Source organism: Pundamilia nyererei, unplaced genomic scaffold (genome assembly GCF_000239375.1).
Source record: "Pundamilia nyererei isolate P.nyererei 1_Seehausen unplaced genomic scaffold, PunNye1.0 scaffold00040, whole genome shotgun sequence".
In the NCBI taxonomy this organism is placed as follows: Eukaryota; Metazoa; Chordata; class Actinopteri; order Cichliformes; family Cichlidae; genus Pundamilia; species Pundamilia nyererei.
The window spans coordinates 1,888,674-1,911,254 of NW_005187441.1; the positions used below are offsets into that span (position 1 = coordinate 1,888,674).

Below are 22,581 nucleotides of genomic sequence, written 5' to 3' on the forward strand. Positions count from 1 at the left end.
CCCTGAAAACCATACATTTCACACCTGAACCTCAACTCTCGCGGCCCGGTACCAAACGACTCACGGACCGGTACCGGTCCAAGGCCCGGGGGTTGGGGACCCCTGACCCAAGTGATATACTCTCCTCAGCCGGTCCTGGGTCCGAGCAAGAGCCTCCTAGGCATCTAGGAGGCACCCTAGTCAGATGCCCCAGGATAAGTGTCAGAAAATGGATCAGTTTTAGAGCTCTGAAGTAAAAGCACAACTTTTCTATCCGGTAACTTCAAGTAGCTTGAAAATGTATCAGTTGAGAAAATCTCAAAAACAGTACAATGTAACAGCGACATTAACCGTCACTGCCACAAGTGATGCATTACTCCCTTGTTCAGGTTCCCTGCCAGTGTGTGACACATGCACTCAATTTACAGCTGTGACAGAGGAAATCACGAGTGGCTGCATTAAAAAGGAAGCTTAAGAAGAAGTGTAGGTTTCTGCAAGCGCATCAGATACAGTAGTGAAAGCATTAACACAAACCCCCCATGGTTCACAACCGCTCATTCTTCTTTAAATACACACCACACACACACACACACACACACACGCTTACAGAAAGCACAGACACACACAGAGTCGAGCAGACATGGTTCTTTCCCTCTGACTCTTTCTCCCTGTTATTAGTTGATGAGTCATAGCGTGGCTCTTCTAAAATGGGACAATCCCCACTCTCAACACACACACAGTCACACACACCTTATAAAACAGAGCACCTGAGACACACCTACGCAAACTCATAGAATACTCTCCCAAGTACACACACAGACGCACGCACACAGTTGCAATTTGGCAGCACCCCACTCCACAGCCTGGGGACTCTGGAGCTGCCTGGTGTTGATAGGTTAGTGCTGTTTTTCTTTCACACATCCAAAAACATAGTCTGCTGAATATCAGTGCCACCTGCTTCTACCATGAAATGGGCTAATTAAGTTTATCCTGGGAAAACCTCACTTATCTACCCTACCTACGAGTGACTGCAGTCAAATTATCAATTGGGCAAATAGACTCGGCGTTAGAAGTGGTCCTTTCCATTTAAGTATAAATGTCATGCAAAAAAATAAATTTCCCCAGCGGCATCAATACAATCCCAATTTTGCCTCAGCCAGTGATGCTTCTCCTGGAGAATTGATTTATTTATGATAATTTGATGCCACTTTGAAATTATAATATGTTTGTCTGTACAAAAGCGAGACCACAAGAAGACAGCCCGGCCAAGCTGTGTCTCTGCTTGCCAAATAAACTAAACTCAAGATGTTTGTTGGGGAGTTTAAGCGCCAGCTTTCATGCGTTTTTGGTAAAACTGCACTGAACACTTTTGCACTTTGACAGCCCCACACAGCAAACACCGCAATCCTTTTTGGATGGACAGAAAAAAGCCCCCCAAAAACAACCCCACACACAAAATGTCAGGAAGACACAGACTCCTGAAACCTATGTGTGCTTTTTGTGTTTGGCAGCACAGTGAGTCATGGTTTGGACTGAGTTTGAAGCAAGACCCAAACTCCACCCCACTGTCAGTCTGAAAGAAATCAAAGTTTTAATCTGTCAAATTGAGGGTGCACAGGGATCATACTCCACAGCTGAACACGGAGCCAAATACGCAGTTAAAGCAAACATACTTAATCTGTGCTTATGCTGATAAAGACCGGCATATTTTTACCTGAACCAAGAAAAACAAATGTTTCAAGTCAAGAAAAAAACAACAAGTCCCCCAAAAAACCGCACACAGCCAACAGACTGGATCTCACTGATAATTTCTGAAAAATTGAAGTGTTCTCCTGGTCTTTTATTTGTCTGATTATTGAAAATGAAACAAAAATCAGTAACAGTGAAGAGAGAGGTATCAGTGAAACAGAACGTCTTCCAGTTGTATCTGTTTGGATGCCTATCCTTGGTTATCTTGTGTATCGTGTTATTGCTATTCTGTTCGCCTGTGTGCAAGGAAGTGAACCTTCCATAAAAAAGCACAGATCTGATCAGCAAAGTGTGCCAAACAGGGTGCAAGGAATGTAAATGAATCCTTTACGGCGCACTGTTTAAAGCAGTCAATCATGACGGAGCATTGGCAGCTTTCTCCATGAGGGGGAACAAATACTCAAGCAAATCAAATGGAGCCATTACCATGGAACCGTTGCCACGACAACGACCTTTTTGCCTAACCTTATGCGAGTAGTTTTATTTGCCTAATCTTACCCATACCGCCTTAAGGGGAGCTTAGAAGGCCACTCTCATTGGTTAGTCTTTGTCTTCCTTCTGTACAATTCATGACTTTACAGTAGCTATTAAAAAAAAGAAGAAGAAAAACTCCAGATGAGTCCAGTTAGGGACAATTAAGCTCAAAATAAATAAATTAAAAAGAAGATCCTAGAGAATCTTTTGCTGATGCCTTTTCAACTCATTAAACCAGCATCTGGCAACTAATGGACCACGGACTCGATGGAGCACAAGTCTTCTAAAAAACACTTTGTCTAATGACGTGGCTGTCATAATTGAAATCAATATCAATACCATGTCATTGCACGGAAGGATGCTCAATATCTTCTATCTGCCTTGCGGTTGCCAGGGAGAGTGAATAGTCTGGTGTGTGTATGCCTGCTGAAGAACAGAGACAGGCCCGTGTGCTATGGTTAGCCTGAGTCTCAGAGATTATACCCGAGTGCTGCCAAGGCAGCTGGCACATCGGCTGTGGTTTCTCTCACTAGCATCCAAGAAAAGAAATGGAATCTTTTGACAATAAAACATTTTCTGGGCACTTTGGTTTTATTGTTGTGAACATTTTGGTACATTCCAAAAGCAAGACATTGAACAGCGAAGTAACGATTCTGGATTTTTACACTGGCAGAAGCAGCTCGTGGCTCTCACCCACAGTACTAGGGAAAGTAACTGCCCACTCATAAAGCTATGTCCCAAATGTACACTACTGTATGAACTGATCTGGTGAGATTGTGCATTCACAGAGGGGAAAAAAATAACATCAATTGTTGCCAGCTAGGAGATGCCAAAAATGTAAGTGACTTGTCATTTCCAAACTTCTACTGGTAAAATAAAATAATTGCAGTGTTGAACTAAATGGAATATATTTCCTCTGCCTACATGTACTTTTACTTCAAATAAATTTTATATCAGCCGGCCAAAACACAGATTAGTTTATGCAATGGGGAGGTGTCTGTCACTCATTGTTCCACTGGATCCTCCGCTATTAACAAGGATTGCTGCTACTCCTACAGTTTGAGTCAGAAACAATAATTTTCTAATGGTTCTGCACTTAAAGTCAAGATCAAGGCCATATTTCCATTTTCATAAGAATATCTGCTTCTTCTGTTCTACTGGTCAGATCAGACTCCTTCTGGTTTATTGGCAGGCCGATCTAACTAAAAAAACTAAAGAAAAGACAGGAGAAACACCCTTTAGCCATGCTGCAAGTGTTGATGTCAGTATGTCCACCAGAGGGCAGTCTGCAACTCCCATGTTGGCAACGCATGCTTGTAGTAACAAACTGATCCAAGAATAGCTTAAGCAACTAAATAAATAACTACATGTAACAAATATTAAGCAAATCTGTTCATGTTTTCTGTGCTTAAAAGCCAAAAAATATCAGTCGATGTATTGGAATATTGGATTAAAAATCACCAAATATTGGTATCGGTGTTAATCGGTTGCCCAGATTTTGTGACTTCAAACGCTCAAACGAAACTTTTTTTCTGTATATCACGAATTACGTAAAAAAAAACCCTGACATAACAGCAGTGATGGGAGTAACGGCGTTACAAGTAACGGCGTTACTAACGGCCGTTACTATTCCTATCGTTACAATGCCGTTACAGTTACTAACAAGAAAATGTGGTCCGTTACTATTTTTCAGCAAACAGACGGTTGAAGCTGTGTTCAGTTTACCGCATCTTATATCAGTTGCACGGAAGTAGCTGACTACATAAGTAATCTGCGCGCTACAGCTTTAAGCAGCTGTGCGCGCTCCCGCGGACGGTAATCACGATCACTGTCTAGCACAACACCTGGAGCTAATGGGGCAAAACAATCGCATGAGTGCTGCTGTTTGACTGAGGAAGAATAAAGTAGTCGTGGTAAGCCAGTCACACGACCACTTAAAGACAAAGCAACAAGGTGACATATACCAGTTTTTAAATTGTGTTGATAGGCCACATAAAACCAGATTCACGATAAACAATATATACGCGTGCACTCTCTGCTTATGACTAAAAAACGGGAAGTTTTAGGAGTGACGGCGAGAGAGAGAGAGAGGGAGAGAGAGAGAGAGAGAGACAGCAGAAAAAGAGAGAGAGCGAGTTTTGAGATGTGAGAGATTTGTGACGTTTAGCGTGTTTGGAGTGTTTAGTTAATGCGTTGTCTTGTGTAGTTAGTGTGTAGTGTTGTGGATAGTTTTGTGTTGTGTGTCAGAACAATGAGGTGACTGCGGTCTCCAGGTAGAAACAGGAGTGATACACCTGCTGCTGTCAGACCTGCAGGTATCAGGTTGTGATGTTCTCCTTTATAGTGGACAGAAATTATTTTTTTGCAGTGGCACAAATAATTTGTGAGGCATCTTATTGAATGCAGCTGATTGTTCTGTAAATCATTTGAAATGGTTATTTAAAAAATCAAGGTAAAAGGTAAATGGAAGCAAATAACTTTGTTGTTTGCAAAACTTGTGCATATGATTTTAAAATTGACAATTTATATTTGCATTTAAAGTTATGAAATAAGATTCATTAAACATGTTTGTGGTTGAAATAGTAAAAAAATATAACTTTTTATACTCAGATTTTATGTTTTTTGTCTGATTTTAGATCAATTGTGTTAATACAGTATGTCAAAATAAGAACATGACTATAAATTCAGACACGTGAGGTTGTGCTGAAAAGGATGATACCAAACAAGGCAAATAAATAGTTTTTAAAGGTGAAATGTGGAGGGAAAATCAAAAGTAGTTAAAAATGGCCAATTATACCCTGGACCCCAGGGTTTTTTTTTTTAAAGTAACGCAATAGTTACTTTTCAAGTAATTAATTACTTTTAGAATATTGTAACTCAGTTACTAACTCGGTTACTTTTTTGAAGAAGTAACTAGTAACTATAATTAATTACTCTTTCAAAGTAACTTGCCCAACACTGCATATCAGAAACTGACATATCAACATAACTGAAATATTGACTGAAACATCAACATAAACAGTGTCTTATTTTTTTGTTTTTGAAGTTTTGTCGTTTTTTTAATGTTACGGTTCTTTTCAAATTCAGCATTAACTATCTAAAGTTTTACTAATAATATACTAAATAGGTAACTAACCATGTAACCAGGTTGGTCACTTACATTAGGGCAATTTTATAGATTTTTTTATTACAGTATTAGATGTACTTATAAGTCAAGAAATGTGTACTGCAGACCAACTGGTCTGAAATAAGACATAATATGAAATCAAAATGGCAAAAAAATATCAAAACTGACCATCATAACACAAAAAAACCCAACAAGATTTTACTGGTTGATTTAAAATGATCCTTCCCCCAAAGATCCTTTTTTTAAATTGAATGACAATCAGAGTGGGATTGCAAGGGCAGATGTTTTAAAGGGTAACATCACAGCTGTTTTAACATTTCAACTCAATTTGGGGAAATGCCAACTTTAAACCTACCAGCTCTGATAATGGATGACAACAATGGCAGGCCCACCACATTTTGCAAATAAAAACAAGTATGTAACTACTCTGTTTCTAAAATTGCTACAAATTAGGATTTTATAGCAAAACACAGCATAACTCATTAGCTAAAGCATCTCTCCCTGTCAGAAAAACCAATTAAAGGCCGTTTTTTCTAATCGCTGTGTATCTATCCTTTATACACTGTTACCAGCTCACTGCTATGACTCATCATAGAGAATAATCTAGTGGAGGATGGGAGGGAAAAAAAAGGAAACCACATTAATTTCTACTGAAAAGCTTTAACTAACATTCAAATAAGATGAGGAAATTTATATTGATATAGAAAACAAATGTGGTTAAAAGGTGATAAGGACAGGGTTAAATATAGCAACACATTCCCCACGCTTTTTAAAGGAGAAACACAATACTTGCTAATAAAACAAAGCGCCCAAGAAATGTTGTTATGCTCCATATCGGGAAGCTTTAGACACGCTGTGGTAAGAGGACAGTAACTCTCTGTTGTGTAAATTTCTGTTCTATTTTATTCTATTCTATTCTGGTCTGCGCAGAGGTCAGGGGCTATCTGAACATCTCATAATCCCTCCTACAGCTGAAGAAAAAATATTGTTTCTTTACCCAATGTACAGAAGCAAGGTGTTGCCTGACTCATCGCAGTTATGAGACAAATATCCACAACATTTCATCTGACACATTCTTATTCCCCCAGAGCAGGGCCGCCCACGGACCAAACAGAGGACCACACTTGTCGATGTAATAGAGCAACACAAAGCAGGCGAATACTGTATGAGAAGGACAAATCTGGCCATATCAGATTGCTTAGCACATGAAAATCCCCGGAGGTGACGGCCTTTCCATGCATGAGCGTGAATGTGTGCATCATTAGCTCTGAAGAATATTGTGCTTCACCTGCATGTGCGTACGTGCTTCAGAGCAGTTTTGCCATGACATCATATATTGTGTAAAGTTTGCTGCCATTGCCATCCTGGCCCTGTAGCTCTCTGGCTGGTCACCAGAGGACGCTCTCTCTTTTTCTATCTGTCTCTCACACACACACGCACACAATCAGAAGTTGGCCCAAAAGGCCAATGTGAGACCAAAGAGAGTGCAGCGAGAGCATCGCCCAACCAAGGTCACGCTCCGGGCAGAGAGGAGACGCTGTCATCTCTGTCCAACCTGGACACACAGCCACATAAATGCAGCCAGAAGGAAACCAATACGGCCACCTGTTTGGCAGGAAATACAGCAAGGCCAATTAGTTCAACCAGGCAACACACACAAATGCACTGCCGAGGCAATGATGATGAGGGAAGAGTTTGCATGGATAGCATTTTGGCTTTGGTTTTCTTTGCTGACAAGGAGGGGGGGAAATAGATCAACAAAAACTGTGGATGAAGTAAAATATTACAGAAAAAATGGCTTCGAACAACCTAAGAAATTTAATGGAAAACGCTTTTCTTCAAGTCACCAAAGAAAATTAATGTCTCCTCCTACTGCTAGCAATTGAAGTTCTTGAATAGCAGAGTACAAGAGAGCAAAGTGAGCTGCCGTGCCGAGGTTAAACTGAGGGCTAATCTAATGGCTGTTAAAAGAAAAAAAAATTACTGCGCTTAACTGCAACACTAAAAGGTGTGTTTAAATATAAGAAGGGCACCGAGTTGCTGAGCGAGTCTTGCCGCTCGCTGCTGGTGCTTGAATGGGGCTGACTATTGAAGCTAGTGATACATGATAGTACTGGAAGGAGAATGAAGAAGGCAGCAGCAAGGAGGAGGAAGAGGAGGAGGAGAAGCTTTTGAAAATTAAATTCTAGCTTGGATATGAAGAACACAGCTGTTGATGGAACAACAGCTGGGCGGTAACTGTACCGACGGCACTTTGTCAGTCTACGCTCTGTGGAACTGGAAACACGAGTCAGAGGAAGACTAACTAAAAACTAAATCCAGGGATAACCCCAAAACAAGATGCCTGCCAGAATAGCAAGACCACAGCTGTTACTTGATACTGATAGTTTAATCCAATGACCGCAGTGCTACCTTGCCTATAAACCTGCTGACTAAGTATTTTACCTTCTAAGTCCTTTGTGCAGCTTTTTGCCAAGAAGTGTTTGAAGGATCTTGATCAATGCTACTTCATGAAACAACAACACAAATACAGTAAAAAAAAACCCGAACATTTTATCCATGGTTTGAGGTTATAAATCATGGTGTTCCTGTAGAAATCATCTACTCAAAGAAATTGGATGAAGAAATACTTTTATTCACCAATGTAAGGATTTGCGATTAATGTCACTGTGAATGTGCCCAGAATCTATGATGAGATCAAAGGGAAACCACTTGAACTGAAAAATCAAGTGCCAAAAACTGCAGTTCTTCACCGAATTGTGAATTGCTTTGTGTCCGCCAGTTAGAAGACCACATATAATTTCAATGTACAAAAAGAAGGCTTAATTTTTATTTTATTTTATCTAATGTGATCCAAAATTATCTACATTATCTGACACCGGTGCTCTTTGCCCATCAGATGACATAATCAGTAATGAGATGATATATATAACTAATCATTTCATGCCACTTCTGGCTTGACACCACATGCAAAAATGTACCATTTGCCATCACACTGTTACATACCTACTAATGAATGATGATGGTATGGTATGGTAGTGGTTGCTTAGGCAATAGGCTAATATTGAAGTGACACTAAGGAAAACAGTACTCGGTGACCACATCACGACCAAAATTATTGCAACTGCGTGCAATCTGGTTGTTTCTAAAATGACTCTACTCTTTGTAGAGTCATTTTAGAGTGCGAGCGGTTGTAGACCTGTTCTGCACCTCACTTTAGAGTCAGGCTACTATCAGTTTAGAGTTAAGTAGGGTCAATTATACGCAATCTGTTTGTGATAATATGACAATTAACTGTGCTAAATCAGTGAAAAGGCAAATCTGTTGCCGTCTGTTGCAAATCTCTTGCCAACTACACAAAATACCTATATTCAGAGTCTAGCCAAAACTTCATAGATTTGAAACAGAAATTCCTCCACAACAAAAGTAGTGCTGCAGGATGGCAATTTAACTGCAAAATGACATTGGCGCAAAACAACCATTCTGACAGCTGGTTGACGAATGGTTGTAGGCTATGCTGGTTATATTCCTAAGTCCCCTACAGCAAAGAAACACATCACAGATCTCAGACTGCAAAGTGTTGGCAATCTGTCTGCATTTATTTCATTAGATAGCAATTATTTGAAGACCTTTATCAACCTGCCTGAGAGTGAGTGCAGTCAATCCAAGTCAGTTTGTGACAGTCTGGAGACAGATTTCCAGTGGTCGCCGCAACTCCTTGCATCTGTCACCTAAACTGAAAAAAATTCAGTATAATCACAGAGCAACCACCAATTTTTCTGGGTCGCATGGATGTTTCTAACTTAAAGACACTTTGTACCAACATGTTGAGAAAAAAAGACCTATTTTTTCATGTATTCAGAGAGTATAACTGAATGCAATCCTTACTATATAGTAAAGAAAGCAATAAAAAAAACCTTTTGGCAGTAGAAATAGAAAATCAGTTGGGATTTGCAGAACCACCAAAACAGCAGCCCAGTTCTGCTCCACCAAATCTTTTCCTAATTCATCTCATCTCGTTCCAGAGCAGCATCTAGAATCACACATGCTGCAACAGCACAGGAAATCTCACTATTTATATTCAATGACTTTTCCCCTCTGATTACAAGTCAGGAAACTCTGCATTTGAAGTCTGTTGATCGATATTACACAGCACTTAAACGTCCCCCCGTGGGTGAAAAATCTTTTCATCTTTAATCAATTTCACATACGTGTGTCGTCATCTACATTTGCTACCTTCATCTATCAGAAGAAAGTCATTAAAACTGCATTTACTGCAGCAACGGTGGCATAAATAAACAAATCAACTGTCGGATTAGTTATAAGTTAAAACAGGACCACATTCTAGTATTCATCAAGACTTTTTTTCTTACCTGCATTGCTTTACATTGTGTTTTAAAATGTGCTTGAAATGAGAGACCCAGTGATTGTCCCATTGGGTCAGTGCCTCTTATCTGCTGATATAATCAAGCCTGACAAAGGTAGAGGTTTTCTGACCTTCGTGAGTACCTACATGCAGGTGCAAAGCAAGAACACTTAAGCCATTAAGCATAAAAATATAAAACATCATCAAACCAGACTGTCTAGAAAATAGATGCCAAAGCTCAATTTATGATTAATAGGTCTACCCAGAGATGGAAAGTATTGCTGGCACAGGCAAGAGGCAGTATATCTTAATACTCAAGTGCTCTGGCCAGTTCGTGATGCTATTTTCTGCTAAGGGGGACAAACGCCTTGAGCCATTTTTCCTGTTTGCTGAGGCAGATATGATGTTGTGGGTGGGAGGAGAAGCAGAGCAGCACATGGTCACTGTGGTAAAATAGCTCGTCTTCTAAGGTCAAGCCATGATCTGAAACATGGCTGGTATCAGTGCTGCACTCACTGCTGCTCCGCTGGATCTGTTGACGAAAATTAGCCATCTTTGGTCGATAGAGCCTATCATCTCGTGACTGTCCCTGTCATTACTGTACTTATGTAAAACACTAATGGGAGCATCCCACCGCCAAGTATCCCTACCAATCACCACCAGCGACCCCCACCCCTTTCTAATATGACAGTAAAGATTTATACCTCCACACTGCAGGGCATATTAACCATTTGGGACAGTGTGCCGTTTTGTAACCACTTTCATCTGTAATAACCCAAGGTAAGACACCATCATATTTCATCCCCTCTGTGAATCTTAAATGAACCTGCTCACTTTTCCCCCCTTCCTCTGATGCTTTGCCCAAACTCCCCCTACCTTCATTTCTCTCTCATTCTCTATCCTCCTCTCTCCCTTTATCTTTATCTCACTCTGTCTTCCTCTCCTCCCGGGCCCTCGACTCATCTGGAGACTTGCCAGGAATGCAGATAGGATCACTCACAGATGTACAATAACTTGAGGGGAATAAATATGCCCTAATTGAGAGAAATGATGTAATATTGATCCCAGGGCCTCTGAACCTTTGGCATCGACGGAGCGTTCTGCCGAGCCCGTGACATTTAGAGGGATGGCTGGTGTGTACGTGAGTGTGAATGTATGTGATATTGGGAATAGGTGTTGTACAGCCAGAGAGACTTTTTTTTTTCTTTGTGAAACTAAAAACGTGTCTTGTGGTGTGTTGAGAACTTCCTGCCTCAAATGATAACCCTAGTGTAAGGTAGAAGTGCAAGGATGATGTTTTCCCACCTGAGAATGTACTGAACACAACACTGAGCTGCTCCACCGTATAAAATAATGCTTTTTAAAAAATTCACTCTTAATTCGACCATAATTCACCAAATGAACATCATGCTATGATAGATAAAACTTGGAACTAGTTCTTGGAACCATAATCTTGAAGGGAAAATGTTTGCTGAGATGATAGATTAATTGAGAAGGACTAACAGAATTCATGTGTTAGTTTTTGTACGTAATTGGCTAAGCAGACAGACTGGATATCCAAAATCGTTCAAAGCTTATATGCTTCTCTGCAGTCCTCTAAGAAACCAATGACCCAGCTGTTTTACATGCTGTGACCATAGACAGTATCAAACATGGACTACTATGGGCTCTTCTGACACCGTCCATTGGTTTCTCGAATCTCTTTTTGAGACCTTGAGACGGGGACTTTCCGTCCCAATTTTGGTTTAAAAAAACACGGATGTGACCAGCAAGGGTGGGTCTGGATGTGAAACATCACAGTCATTGCTAAACGACTTGTGATTAGTAAGTCGTTAGCCAATGAGCGTACCAGGGATAGTCCTCATTTTTGAAGCATTGTATGACCAAGATTCATAAATACAGACCCAAGATGAGCAACTGAGACCATAAGCCTGCCAGGAAAGGTTTCACAAAGGTCAAGAAAGAAACCCGTTTCCTGGCCTTCAGATAGATTGCTGGTTTAAGGCTGATTCACATAATCGTGACACTGACCCCTGTAGGCTCTGTGTAGGTCCAGCAGACACCCATGCCCTTTCCTTTAGGCCATCTTGCTTTTTTTTAGAGCATGATAACTTGAATGTCTCCTGGTTGTCATCTTCTGTTCAGCCTTTGGGGAGACCTCAAGCAGAGTCTAGCTACATGTCGTCTTGTTCGGAAGGAATTCTTGTTCATATAACCAAAACTCTTTGTAGACAGATTAAATTAAGAACAGGAATGGTTATACCTTCTGTAACAGGTCCTTAGCACTCTTTTTGATATCAGATTTTGGAATAACACATGCATCTTTATTGGAGGCTTCACATTTCCTAAAAGATTAATTTTGCATTCAGAGAACCTGGTCTTAAAAAAAAGTAAATTTCACAGCATAATTTATAGATTTCAAATTGGGGTGATCATTATATCTACCTGACCCTTCAGCATTCACATCCATTCTCCAGGACCTTTGGTATTTACCTTTAAAATGATCTACTACACATGTCTCTCTATCTGTTGCATGGTTTACCTTCATTCCACTGTGGACTACCAGTAGAAAACCCAAGACATCAATACTAATCATTAAAATATTGAAAATGGTACCTTAATCAATGGGAGGTGATTCCAACAGCCCACCATTAGGATTTCAAATCCATACAACTAAAGGAAGAAACCTGTTTTAGAATAATGGGATGAGGACTCATGATCATAGACTGATCGTCGAGCAACGACTTTACATTTCAAAAGCATCTGCTGTAGCTCCGACTTTCAACTGCATTCTGCCAGCGTGGTGAAAGTTGACATTTTGTCTGCTGCTAGGTGCAGTTAATCATTTCTTCCTAATGATGCTTTGTTTTGACAGAGGATGCAACAACCCACAAATTCATTATATCTCTCAGTTTAGATTTTAGATTTAATGCGAGGGTAAGTCAGCTTAGAGGAAATGGGAGTCTCACAGCAACCTGACCTGCACAGGAATAACAGCCCAACCTCATCATTACCAAATGATTACAAAATCTAATTTGATGTGGCTACTGACTTAAAAGTTAATTCAGGAAAATAATGGTTTTGTTCTGACTGAGGTACCCTCTGTTTATGTCAGTGGACTATGTAACTCCATCCTGTGAGTGACTGAGGACCAATTTCCAGTTGAAGTTGTTATTATGTACACACCAATGAATAGATTAGAAAGTTCAGCCTCTGAGAGCAGTGCAGACCCGCAGATTGCAATAGAGACTAAAACAAATGGATTTTCACAATCAGTCTTTCTGAGATGATGTGATAAGGTTTTAACTTTTGCAGTGCACACATTAGTGGTTAGAAATCTATTACTCAAAAAATTAAAGCTTTTCAATCAGAATATAGCGTCAAGTCAGTTAAACTGCTGGGAAATTGATCTGGTCAGTTAAATAGCAGAGGGGGTTGTTGATCGGTTCCAGTTGCTTTGATGTTAATGAAATTAACAACAGGTGGACCCCCCAAAACAGGAATGGTTTTACTTTTTTTTTTTTTACATTTGTTCTCTCATCATCTTTTCTGACTGTTTTGTATTTAGCTATGGTCAGTGTCATAACTGGTAGTGAGGTGATACCTGGGATTGTGGAGACCTCAAGTATAGCCTAGCTACATATCTTCTGGTTTCTATTAAATTGTTTGCTCATATAAACAAAACTCTTTGTAGAACAATAAAATTCAGAACATGGATGGTTGTACTTGCTGTAACAGGTGATTATCGCTTTCTTTTTGATATCAGATTTCTGAATAATGCATGGATCTTCTAACCTCCTCTGGTGGGCCCTGTGCTCATTGTGCAGCATTATGGAGCCTTACTGGCATTTGCCATAGGACACCAGAAACTGCAGGTCCACCACTGGCACCCTCTGCTTTTCACAAATGGGAGCAGGTTTTCCCTGAACACATGTGACAGATGAGAAAGGGTCTGGAGCAGAGATGGGCAGTAACGCGTTACTTGTAACGCGTTACTGTAATCAGATTACTTTTTTCAAGTAACGAGTAAAGTAAGGGATTACTATTGCAAAAACGGTAATTAGATTACCTTTACTTTCCCACAGGAACGCTGCGTTACTGTCGAATGTCGCATGACAGTGACGTAAGAGTAACGGTCGTGGCAACAGCTGTGTGCAGACCAACAATGGATCATATATCGAGTACGGGAGAGAGTATGAGCGTGCAGCGTTTAAAGCGTGGAAGTACTGACCTTACTTTAAGTTTGATTCCATAAAAAGTGACAAAAACATTAGTGTCCATTGTGTGTGGGAAGAAAACTTCTTTTTAAAGCAAAAAAAACCCCTAAACTTCCAAGCAAGCACCGAGTGAGACATAATGGGAAACTCACAGAGAAACTGCCGTATCCTTCCACTGACCGCTGCAGCACACCTGCACCAGGGTATACCTCCGCCTACCCAACTCCTGCTTTACAGGTGAAAATAGAGCAAAAGGACCGCTAGTCTTTGATTTTATTTATTTTCTGCTGTGTTTTACTTGCATCTATTTGAAAGACTGAGTGTAAACACACACAAAAAAAAAAAATTATGTGCTGGAATGTGCAGAAAATAGGTTTAAATATTAAACAAATTTCTTCCAGTCAGAGAATGTTGCATATAATTAAATTTTTGCTTGATGCATAAAGTTAAAAGATTAAAACTAATAAAACTATAAAAGTTTTAAAAAGAGACTTTTCCATTTGATTACATTTTGTATGATGGATTATGCAGAAAAAGTAGAATTGGGCTGAAAGATCTATCGCTTTATCACCTATTCAGGTTGTAAATCGTGTTTTTAAAAAGTAACTAAGTAACTAAGTAATTAATTACTTTTGAAAATAAGTAATCAGTAAATTAACAGGATTACTTTTTGGGGGAAGTAATCAGTAATTAGTTACTGATTACTTTTTTCAAGTAACTTGACCAACACTGGTCTGGAGAAGCTGTGGAGAACGTTATTCTGCCTGTATCCCTGTTCAGCATGGCTGGTTTGGGGGTGGGTCTGAGGAGGCACAGATCTCTAGAGGCTAGCCAACAGGACCTAGATTGCCATTAGTTGGTTAGTTGCCTGAGATCCATTGCCAGACCCTACACGGGTGCAGTGGGCCCCTCCTGGTGCTTGATAATGCCCATTGAGTATGCAGGAAGATCCTTTAGGATGAAGGAATTGATACCATTGACTGGCCCCACACTGGCCTGACATACATCTAACAGAACACCTCTGGCACATTATGCTTTTGGTCCATCCAAACCAGTTTGCACCTCTGACTGTCTAGGAGCCCAGTGATGCCCTGGTCTAGATCTGGGAGGAGATCCCCCAGGACACCATCCATTGTCTCATAAGGAGCGTGCCCTTATGTCAGGCATGCACACAAGAACATGGGGGCCTAGATGTACCATTTTGAGTAGCTGCAATAAAAGTTTGGCAAAAAAAACTAGCCTGCTGCATCATTTTTCGTCTGTGATTTTCAGGGTGTCTGAATTCAGGCCTCTGTAGGTTGATAATTTTCATTTCCGTCGACTGACGTCTGTATCAGTATAGATTTCCAGGACTATTTTTTTTCCAGTTGTATATATATTACATCAGAAAAATGCTGGTCAGTACAAACAGGACAAAAAAAAACACCATAGCATGGGCATGTACCAGCAATAAAAACCTGCAACAGGCTACCACTCATCATCTATACGTATTCTACATCTATAAACACAAAGTGGAATGATGCTACATTGAAGAAAAGATAAGCACACATGAAGGTTTAATTATACTGGAACCTACGCCTGGCATCGGTACTTCAATTCAATGCTGTGATGTTTGGTTGCTCATTGTGGGTGTTTTGTGCAGACTCGTCAAGTTCTTCCACAGCAAAGTGAGAAAACATTTCTTTGTAGACCTGGCTTTGTGTACTGTTAATTGGAAGTAAAAGTGTGTTCAGACAGAATGGGAAGCAAATGCTAGATGTGGCATGATGGCTTGTAAGGTCAGTGGAAAAAAACACAAGTGGGCGTGAAAAGATGCAAATTGCTCCTGTTTTGCAAAATGTTAGTTTGAGCAAATGCACATGAATGGTGCCAAACCAAACAATGAAAACACAGTCCAAGACTAAAGCCACTCAATAGTTGCGTCTACCTTCCTTTGGCCACAATTTAGTGCAATCCGAGAGTGTAAAAAGATGTCCTGTACACAGAGAGAAAGCCATTCAAAATGTTGCAGACATATCAACTGGTTTCTGGAGCATCCTAAATGGAGTACAGGGATCTACTTTTACCAGGGTGTATTCTTGACCTTTGACCCTTTCCTGTGTTCACAATTTGTTGTTGCGCTACCCCACATTGTTAACTGAAAACCATAAATTCACTTCCATCCGCCCAGAGACTACCAGAATACACTTTGGGAAACAAACAAAATCCAAAACAAAGAAGTTTGGGATGAAAAAGCAAACACACCAAAATAATCAATTTAATCACTGAAACAGAAAACAACTCTTGAGATTTGCAAAATATTAGAGACTGGTGATGTAGAATAGCTTCTTAAAGTGAAGCACTTGTTTTTAATCTTGAAAGATTAGGTAGAATTTGAACAGGAGGCTCAGTAAAAAAGAAAATAAAAAAGTTTGTTTTTTTTCCTCTGCTGCAATTTCAGAAAACTCGCTGTCGAGCGATAATGTCAAGTGGCAGGGGATGAAGTGTGATATCCCGAGGATTGAGGTGAAGGGATTGAAGTTTCAACAGCCAATCAAGATCACAGGGGATCTTTCTGGGTTTTCCCTGAATGAACATCACAGGCGGCGTGCCACAGTGGTCGTAAATTCAATCTAAGCTGAAGTAAAATGTCAGGATAGGTAGGCCGGGAGTGACATGTTAGCTCTGCATAGAAAATAGGATTATAACAAATCAAATCTGGAAGACGCAGCAGCAGAATAAAGGCCCAAAAAAGCTGGTTGGTTAGGGTTCAATCCATGGTTGAGTCCGCTTTACGAACATAGATGAAAAACGAACGAATTTAGTAAGATTACCAAAAACATATTCATGCATAAAGGAAACGAACCTCCCCCCAACCCTAAATTGTTAAACTATTTACAAAGCATACAGATTAGCAGTACAGTAGAAACACTTGTCCTGCAGTAAGTCTGCTTAGCTGTACTCCAGTCGATTATGTGTACAAGACAGAGTGAAAGCAGTGTGCAGTGACATGTCAGACTGAATTACAGACGCGAACTGTATCTGATCTGTCCCACAGAGAAAGCAGCGGAGAGACATGCCCACTGAGGGCCTGCATGAGAAGAGCATTTACACAACATGTTTTAATCAAGCATTTTAAATTTAATCAGTTATAACTGAGGAAGCACATCCATTAGGAGACAGAGAAGTGGACGGAAAGTGCATGCTGATTAATTGGGACCCCCACTCCACAGATCCCTCTGCTCTCTCCGTTCTTCCCTCGAGTTCCGCAGCGAGCGCTTGAAAAGTGTATCTCCGCATTTGCCTTTTCACACTCTCGTCGCTCTCCCCGTCTCACCTGCCTAATTAACTGTCAGCTGAAGCCATTTGTTCTTCTATATTTTACGGAAGAAAGAATAAAAATAAATAAATAAAATTCCACCCGAGCTGCCATAAACCCTGAAAGGATATGCTGGGTTTGACTGGGCTCTCTGTGGATGATAAAAGCGCACTAGGCCAACACTGAGAAGAAGTGATAGGAGCTTGTACTGGCAGAGAATCAAATAGGTGTTCATATATTATGTACACAGTGCTGCTGACTCTGTGTAGAATATCAAAGGGTGCAGAGGTGGGTGAGGAGCATTAAAAAAACCCTACAGAATTCTGGCTAATCCTTAACCAGTTAAAACTAAAATGCAAATTTAAAGGGGATCTTTCATGCTGTTACAGTGGCAGGATTCTCATATGAAACATGGAAAGATTCAAATCATGAAGTCAGAGTATGAATAAGTAATATATATGTGGGGCGATCATGGCTCAAAGAGTTGGCAGTTTGTCTTGTAACCGGAAGGTTGCCGATGTGGCTAAACTGTAGCTTGCCTCCACCAGTGTGTGAATGTGAGAGGAATTGTAAAGCGCTTTGAGGGCCCCGAAAAGCGCTATATAAATGCATCCATTATTATTATTATTATTATTATTATTATTATTACATAAGCCAAAAGCTCAAATTTCATACTGTTTATTCCACTTTTGGCTCTGTATGACATCACTGAGCGCATACATGCCTAATATGGCACAGACACGGAACGGAAGCCACACCCACAAACCATCTTTTATGAGTGGCAGCCAATCAGAAGAGAGTTACCTTAAAGGGATAGTTCATGGAGCTTAAACATGAATTGCTGTACAGATAATAAAAAAGATAGATAATTCTGAATAATGCAATGCTACTTTATTACAGGCATGTGCTCAAAAATGTGCATAATAGGTGCCCTTTAAATGCAGCCTGGTACAATTAGCAGTGAAAATGAAGGGCTCAAAATATTCTTTTGATGAAAAATACAGTAAAAGTACAGTTTAGTAAAAACATATCTTTTCTACCTTTATTGCCTGTTCTCAAAGCTATCAGGTAATGGATTTTGCAAACCATCATTATCCACTAAGAAAACTTAATCAGATGAAGAAAACCAGGGAGACTTTTATCCATCATCAATTTAAGGCTACAATGACTTGCACCTATTTTCCCATTGCCACGTTTTACCTCTGCGAGACCGTTTTGTTCATCGCCCATGACAAATTTACTTCAAAGGAAGCCTCCATCGTGACCTATTTTCTCTTCCACCAACAGCCGAGCTTTTGCCCAATAAGGCACAAAGCGGGAATTTTCCCATGAGCCCCCCTTGCATCCAAAGCTGGTAAGGCGAACGAAAGGTACCGAGGCGGCCACATGAGGCGGAATTTGAGGCAATCACTTGGAGTGCTGCTAACATAATACACTGAAGATGATACGAAGAGAGATTATGTACTGACTCATTAAAGATGAACAAACACAAGCTGCATCAGTGTTGCACAAAATAACCAAGATAGATGTGATGAGTGTGAATACAATGAAAAGGCATAGGATTGGAGGAGAAAGAAACACAGCGGACACGGCTTTTATACCAAATGAATCACTTTCTTTTTCATATACAGATGTGATAAATGACTCATCCTTTTCTATCTTCTATCCTTCCTGATAAAAACTCAAGGTCCATTCACAAAAGGGCCAGGAAAGTAAAAAGACCTAATTGAAATATTGCATATTGAACAGTGCTTGGTAGGGATGTCACCAGAACTGATATTTCCAGTAGCTTTCTATACCACAATTCTGAAAACAAGAGGGCATTTTTCTGATACCATGGGTAATATAGGAGGCAATTATACAGAGTGGGATTTTTACTAAGATAATAATAATAATTGGTACTAAAAATTAGATATTCATTTGCAAAGCTGTTTATACCAACAATGACATCTTTCCCTCCTCCTCCTGCAGACACACGACTTCACACAGCAGCTACAGACAGACAGGCACACAGTCCCTCTTATCCCTAGCCCCTCCCACCACCAGCAGCTGAACTCTTGAACAGCAGCAGAACAAACTTGCTAAAGCAACTTAAAGACCGACACCCCTGTCTTTGTGAGAAATTTCTAGGGGCCTGTAAATCTCCTGTTTCAGCAACGACGAAACTGTTATCATTAATATTGACCAAGCTGGTGTTAACATTACCATTTAACTATTAGCTCTCTGGCAAGTCATGATCAGGATAGGGGCTAGCAGCTATGGCTAGTGTTAACATTATTGTTGGAGCTAGGGAGTCCTGCCCATCTGAAATTATAACGGACAGCGTTAATTTAACAGGCAGAAATGTGTTATGGTCTGTAAGAGCAACTAGACAAAAACAGTGGCGGTCAATAACAACAAACTTAACAACTATTTTATCAGCTATGATCATACTGCCAATTCACCAGGAGCACAGGAAATAATCAAGCCTGCAGGTGAATACACTTGCACCAACGAGTGCTGTTCTAATCTTTATGTATTTATTTTTAATAAAATAAAATGAAATTCTAGCACCATAACAACCCTGCTGCCTGGTTTCTTAAAGTTGAACCTGTGCGACACCAAAACAATTGGGAAACTTATGATACAGGATTTGAAATCTATATAGTTCAATACCTAAAAAATGGCAATGCTGTTCACGCTGTTTAAAGGTGTTGTAGCAATGTGTTGTGACAGATAAAATAAATAAAATGCCACTCAGTTTCGATGTTATGGAGTCCCCACAAAAATCTCAGACAAAGCCACAGAAAGGTGATTAAAACCTTAATGTAGAACATGAAAAAAGCTAATTATATTTAACCTTAATTGCCAGATAGATACTGAAGAAAAAAGAACAGAGCAAAAGCAAAGTGGCAATACGTAGAAGTAACTCCTCAATAAAAAATATTGTATCCAAGAGAAACAATGTGGTGCATATTCATAGAGGAAGAGCAGAATATCCCCAGCAACAGCAAGGCGACATTTACCAAGTATTACACGATTACACTACAAATTAAGAAACTACCATTGGGGTTGTTACCTAATAATATCTGACTCTAAAACTTTCATCCTACATGGACAAAATAAGCACATCACTCCAAAAAACCAAAGCTAAAGTAAAGTAGAACAGGACCTACTTTGAAGCGCCAACTGGCTAATCTAGAAATCAGAAGCAATGCCATTGTGTAGCGCAAGCTAGCGCTACACTGTATCCTCATAAAACAAGCGATCACTGTAGGGAATGAAACGAGATTTCTTACCTATTGCCATTTCTATGATGCTCATTTGGCTCTCTGAAGGGAAAAGGATTTTTGGCGGCTTGTCTGTCAGGGGAGCTGTGAAAACACAAGCAGAAAGAAAGAGAGAGCGCATTAAATTCCACATCTTTTCTCCTCGGTGGACTGTGGGAGTATGATTTATTCATTAAAGACCACAATAAAAGCGTCCTTTAAATGGGAGCAAACACATGGAAATATATATATTTAAATAGTGGACAGAAGAAGAAGGAGAAGAAGGATGAATTACCCAGTCAAAGCTTTAAATATCAGTGTGCATGCTTTCAAAGCAGAAGCTACTTCAGTACTAATGCCACTCATTCTTTGAGTAAGTCACGATACGGTGCCAACACGGAATACATTACAAACTGTTTTGTATATACAGGGGCTGTGCAGCTACTCAACCATTTCCAAAAACACAGTGTAATGTCAGGTAAAAAAACAAAACAAAAACATTTGCAGCTGCAGTGGGCACGGGAAGGTCGAGAGCTGCAGGAAGAGATGCTGTCCTTTCAGCTGTGCACAGCTCATAATGACTGCAACACGGGAGTTTCACAAATGCTTACAGTACAGCAACAGCGGTAATATTAAAATTAACCTAAGAAAAACAAAACCGCCCGAGACCAGCAATGAGATATAAATGATCAATATGTCAGCCACGAGCACGTTGCTGATTTAAAAGCCTATCACATTTGACACGAGAACAGCCTTCGGTCCCAACTCCCTTCGAAATGCACCAACTCCAATTAGACAGCTGCTGAGTAACAAAAGACGTGCACTTAGAGGCTCCTCATTATAATGATTCCCTAATTGGTTCTAGTCTTCAAAGTGGCATCGGAGAGGTTTTCTATCTTTGCACGCTTGGAAATACTCGGAGGTTTGAGGCTTTTTTTTCTTTTTCCTTACAAATGAGTTGCGGTTTGACTGCAGCAGCGATCGTTGAGGTGAACCTGGGAAAAATGAGCCTGGGTTTAGAGAGTCGATCGACAAGATGGAGGCGAGTTTTTTGGAAATTTAAACTGAGCTGAAATCCCACGTAATATAATTCAGCACAACGCGAGATGGTATCATAAAATGTGTTATCCCAACAACCGATCCTTCGTGGGCACTCAGATCTTCATTTGGCCTCCGTGTAGAGCAGCAAATAGCAGCTGGGAGCTTTATGATGCAACTCAAAACCCTTTGAAAATGATTTCTCACTGATGCTGCAGGCAAGATTCTGTCTTGACGAGGCCAGTAAAACACATTATAAAAATTATACTATTTTGGTCGAAGTATTTGGCTCGTTTTTCAAGAAAAGGATAGTTTTACATCACCCATTTTAGCAGGTGATGTAACTGGTACTTATATCACTTGGTACATGGAAGTTTCTTATTAGTATCTATAGCTTTGTAACAAATAGTGCTTACACTTTATTTTAAGGAGCTTGTGGTCAACAGTTGTTGCTAATTAGCATCCACAGTGGTAGCGCATTCCTCCTTTGGCTGTCACTATGAAGTACTTATTTGTAATTTCTGCCTTATTCTGTTATTAAGTAACAGATTTTAATTTTATTAAGGCTTAACGTTAGATTGACCCTGACACAGGGGCTGTAGCTGGCAGCTGTCTGCGTCACTACGTGTTTTTCTGTGTAATCTGACAAATAACATGAATTTTATGTGAACAAACTGACCCTTGAATAAGTCTGCACTCTGGTTTTGGTGAGTGAGGTTTAACTACTTAATTTCTGTTACTTTGGACTAATTAACAGGTCTGTGCTACGCAGCCTTGCTGTATATGCTAACACTCTATCAAATGTCATGATTTTGACCTTTTCTATAACACTCACATCTACTTTCTCCATTTGTTTGTTTTTCCTCTAATTTACTACATGTGTTCAGTTAATGACTATTACTATTACCAGATCATCTATAATCTCCTAATGTTAACCTTTACAGCAATCTCTTGTGGTCCTAGTGATTCTTTTCTCTTCCTAGTTTCCATTTCTTTTCCATTTTTTCTTCATGAAAGACTCTGTCAGTTTTATTTTCTACCACATGCTAACCTAGTTTGGATAGCTTCTGTCTGCATGACCAAAG

General features: G+C 40.0%; 1 protein-coding gene across 2 annotated transcripts in view; it reads right to left on the reverse strand.

Moving 5' to 3' along the window:
• The window catches only part of LOC102196907 (interleukin-1 receptor accessory protein-like 1-B), a 342,277-nt gene that overhangs the window by 111,403 nt on the left and 208,293 nt on the right, over positions 1–22,581 (reverse strand). For both annotated transcript variants that reach the window (XM_005730958.1, XM_005730957.1), the window contains exon 6: positions 20,489–20,563. In XM_005730958.1, coding sequence (XP_005731015.1) covers positions 20,489–20,563 — 75 coding nt within the window. The remainder of the gene's footprint in view (positions 1–20,488; positions 20,564–22,581) is intronic.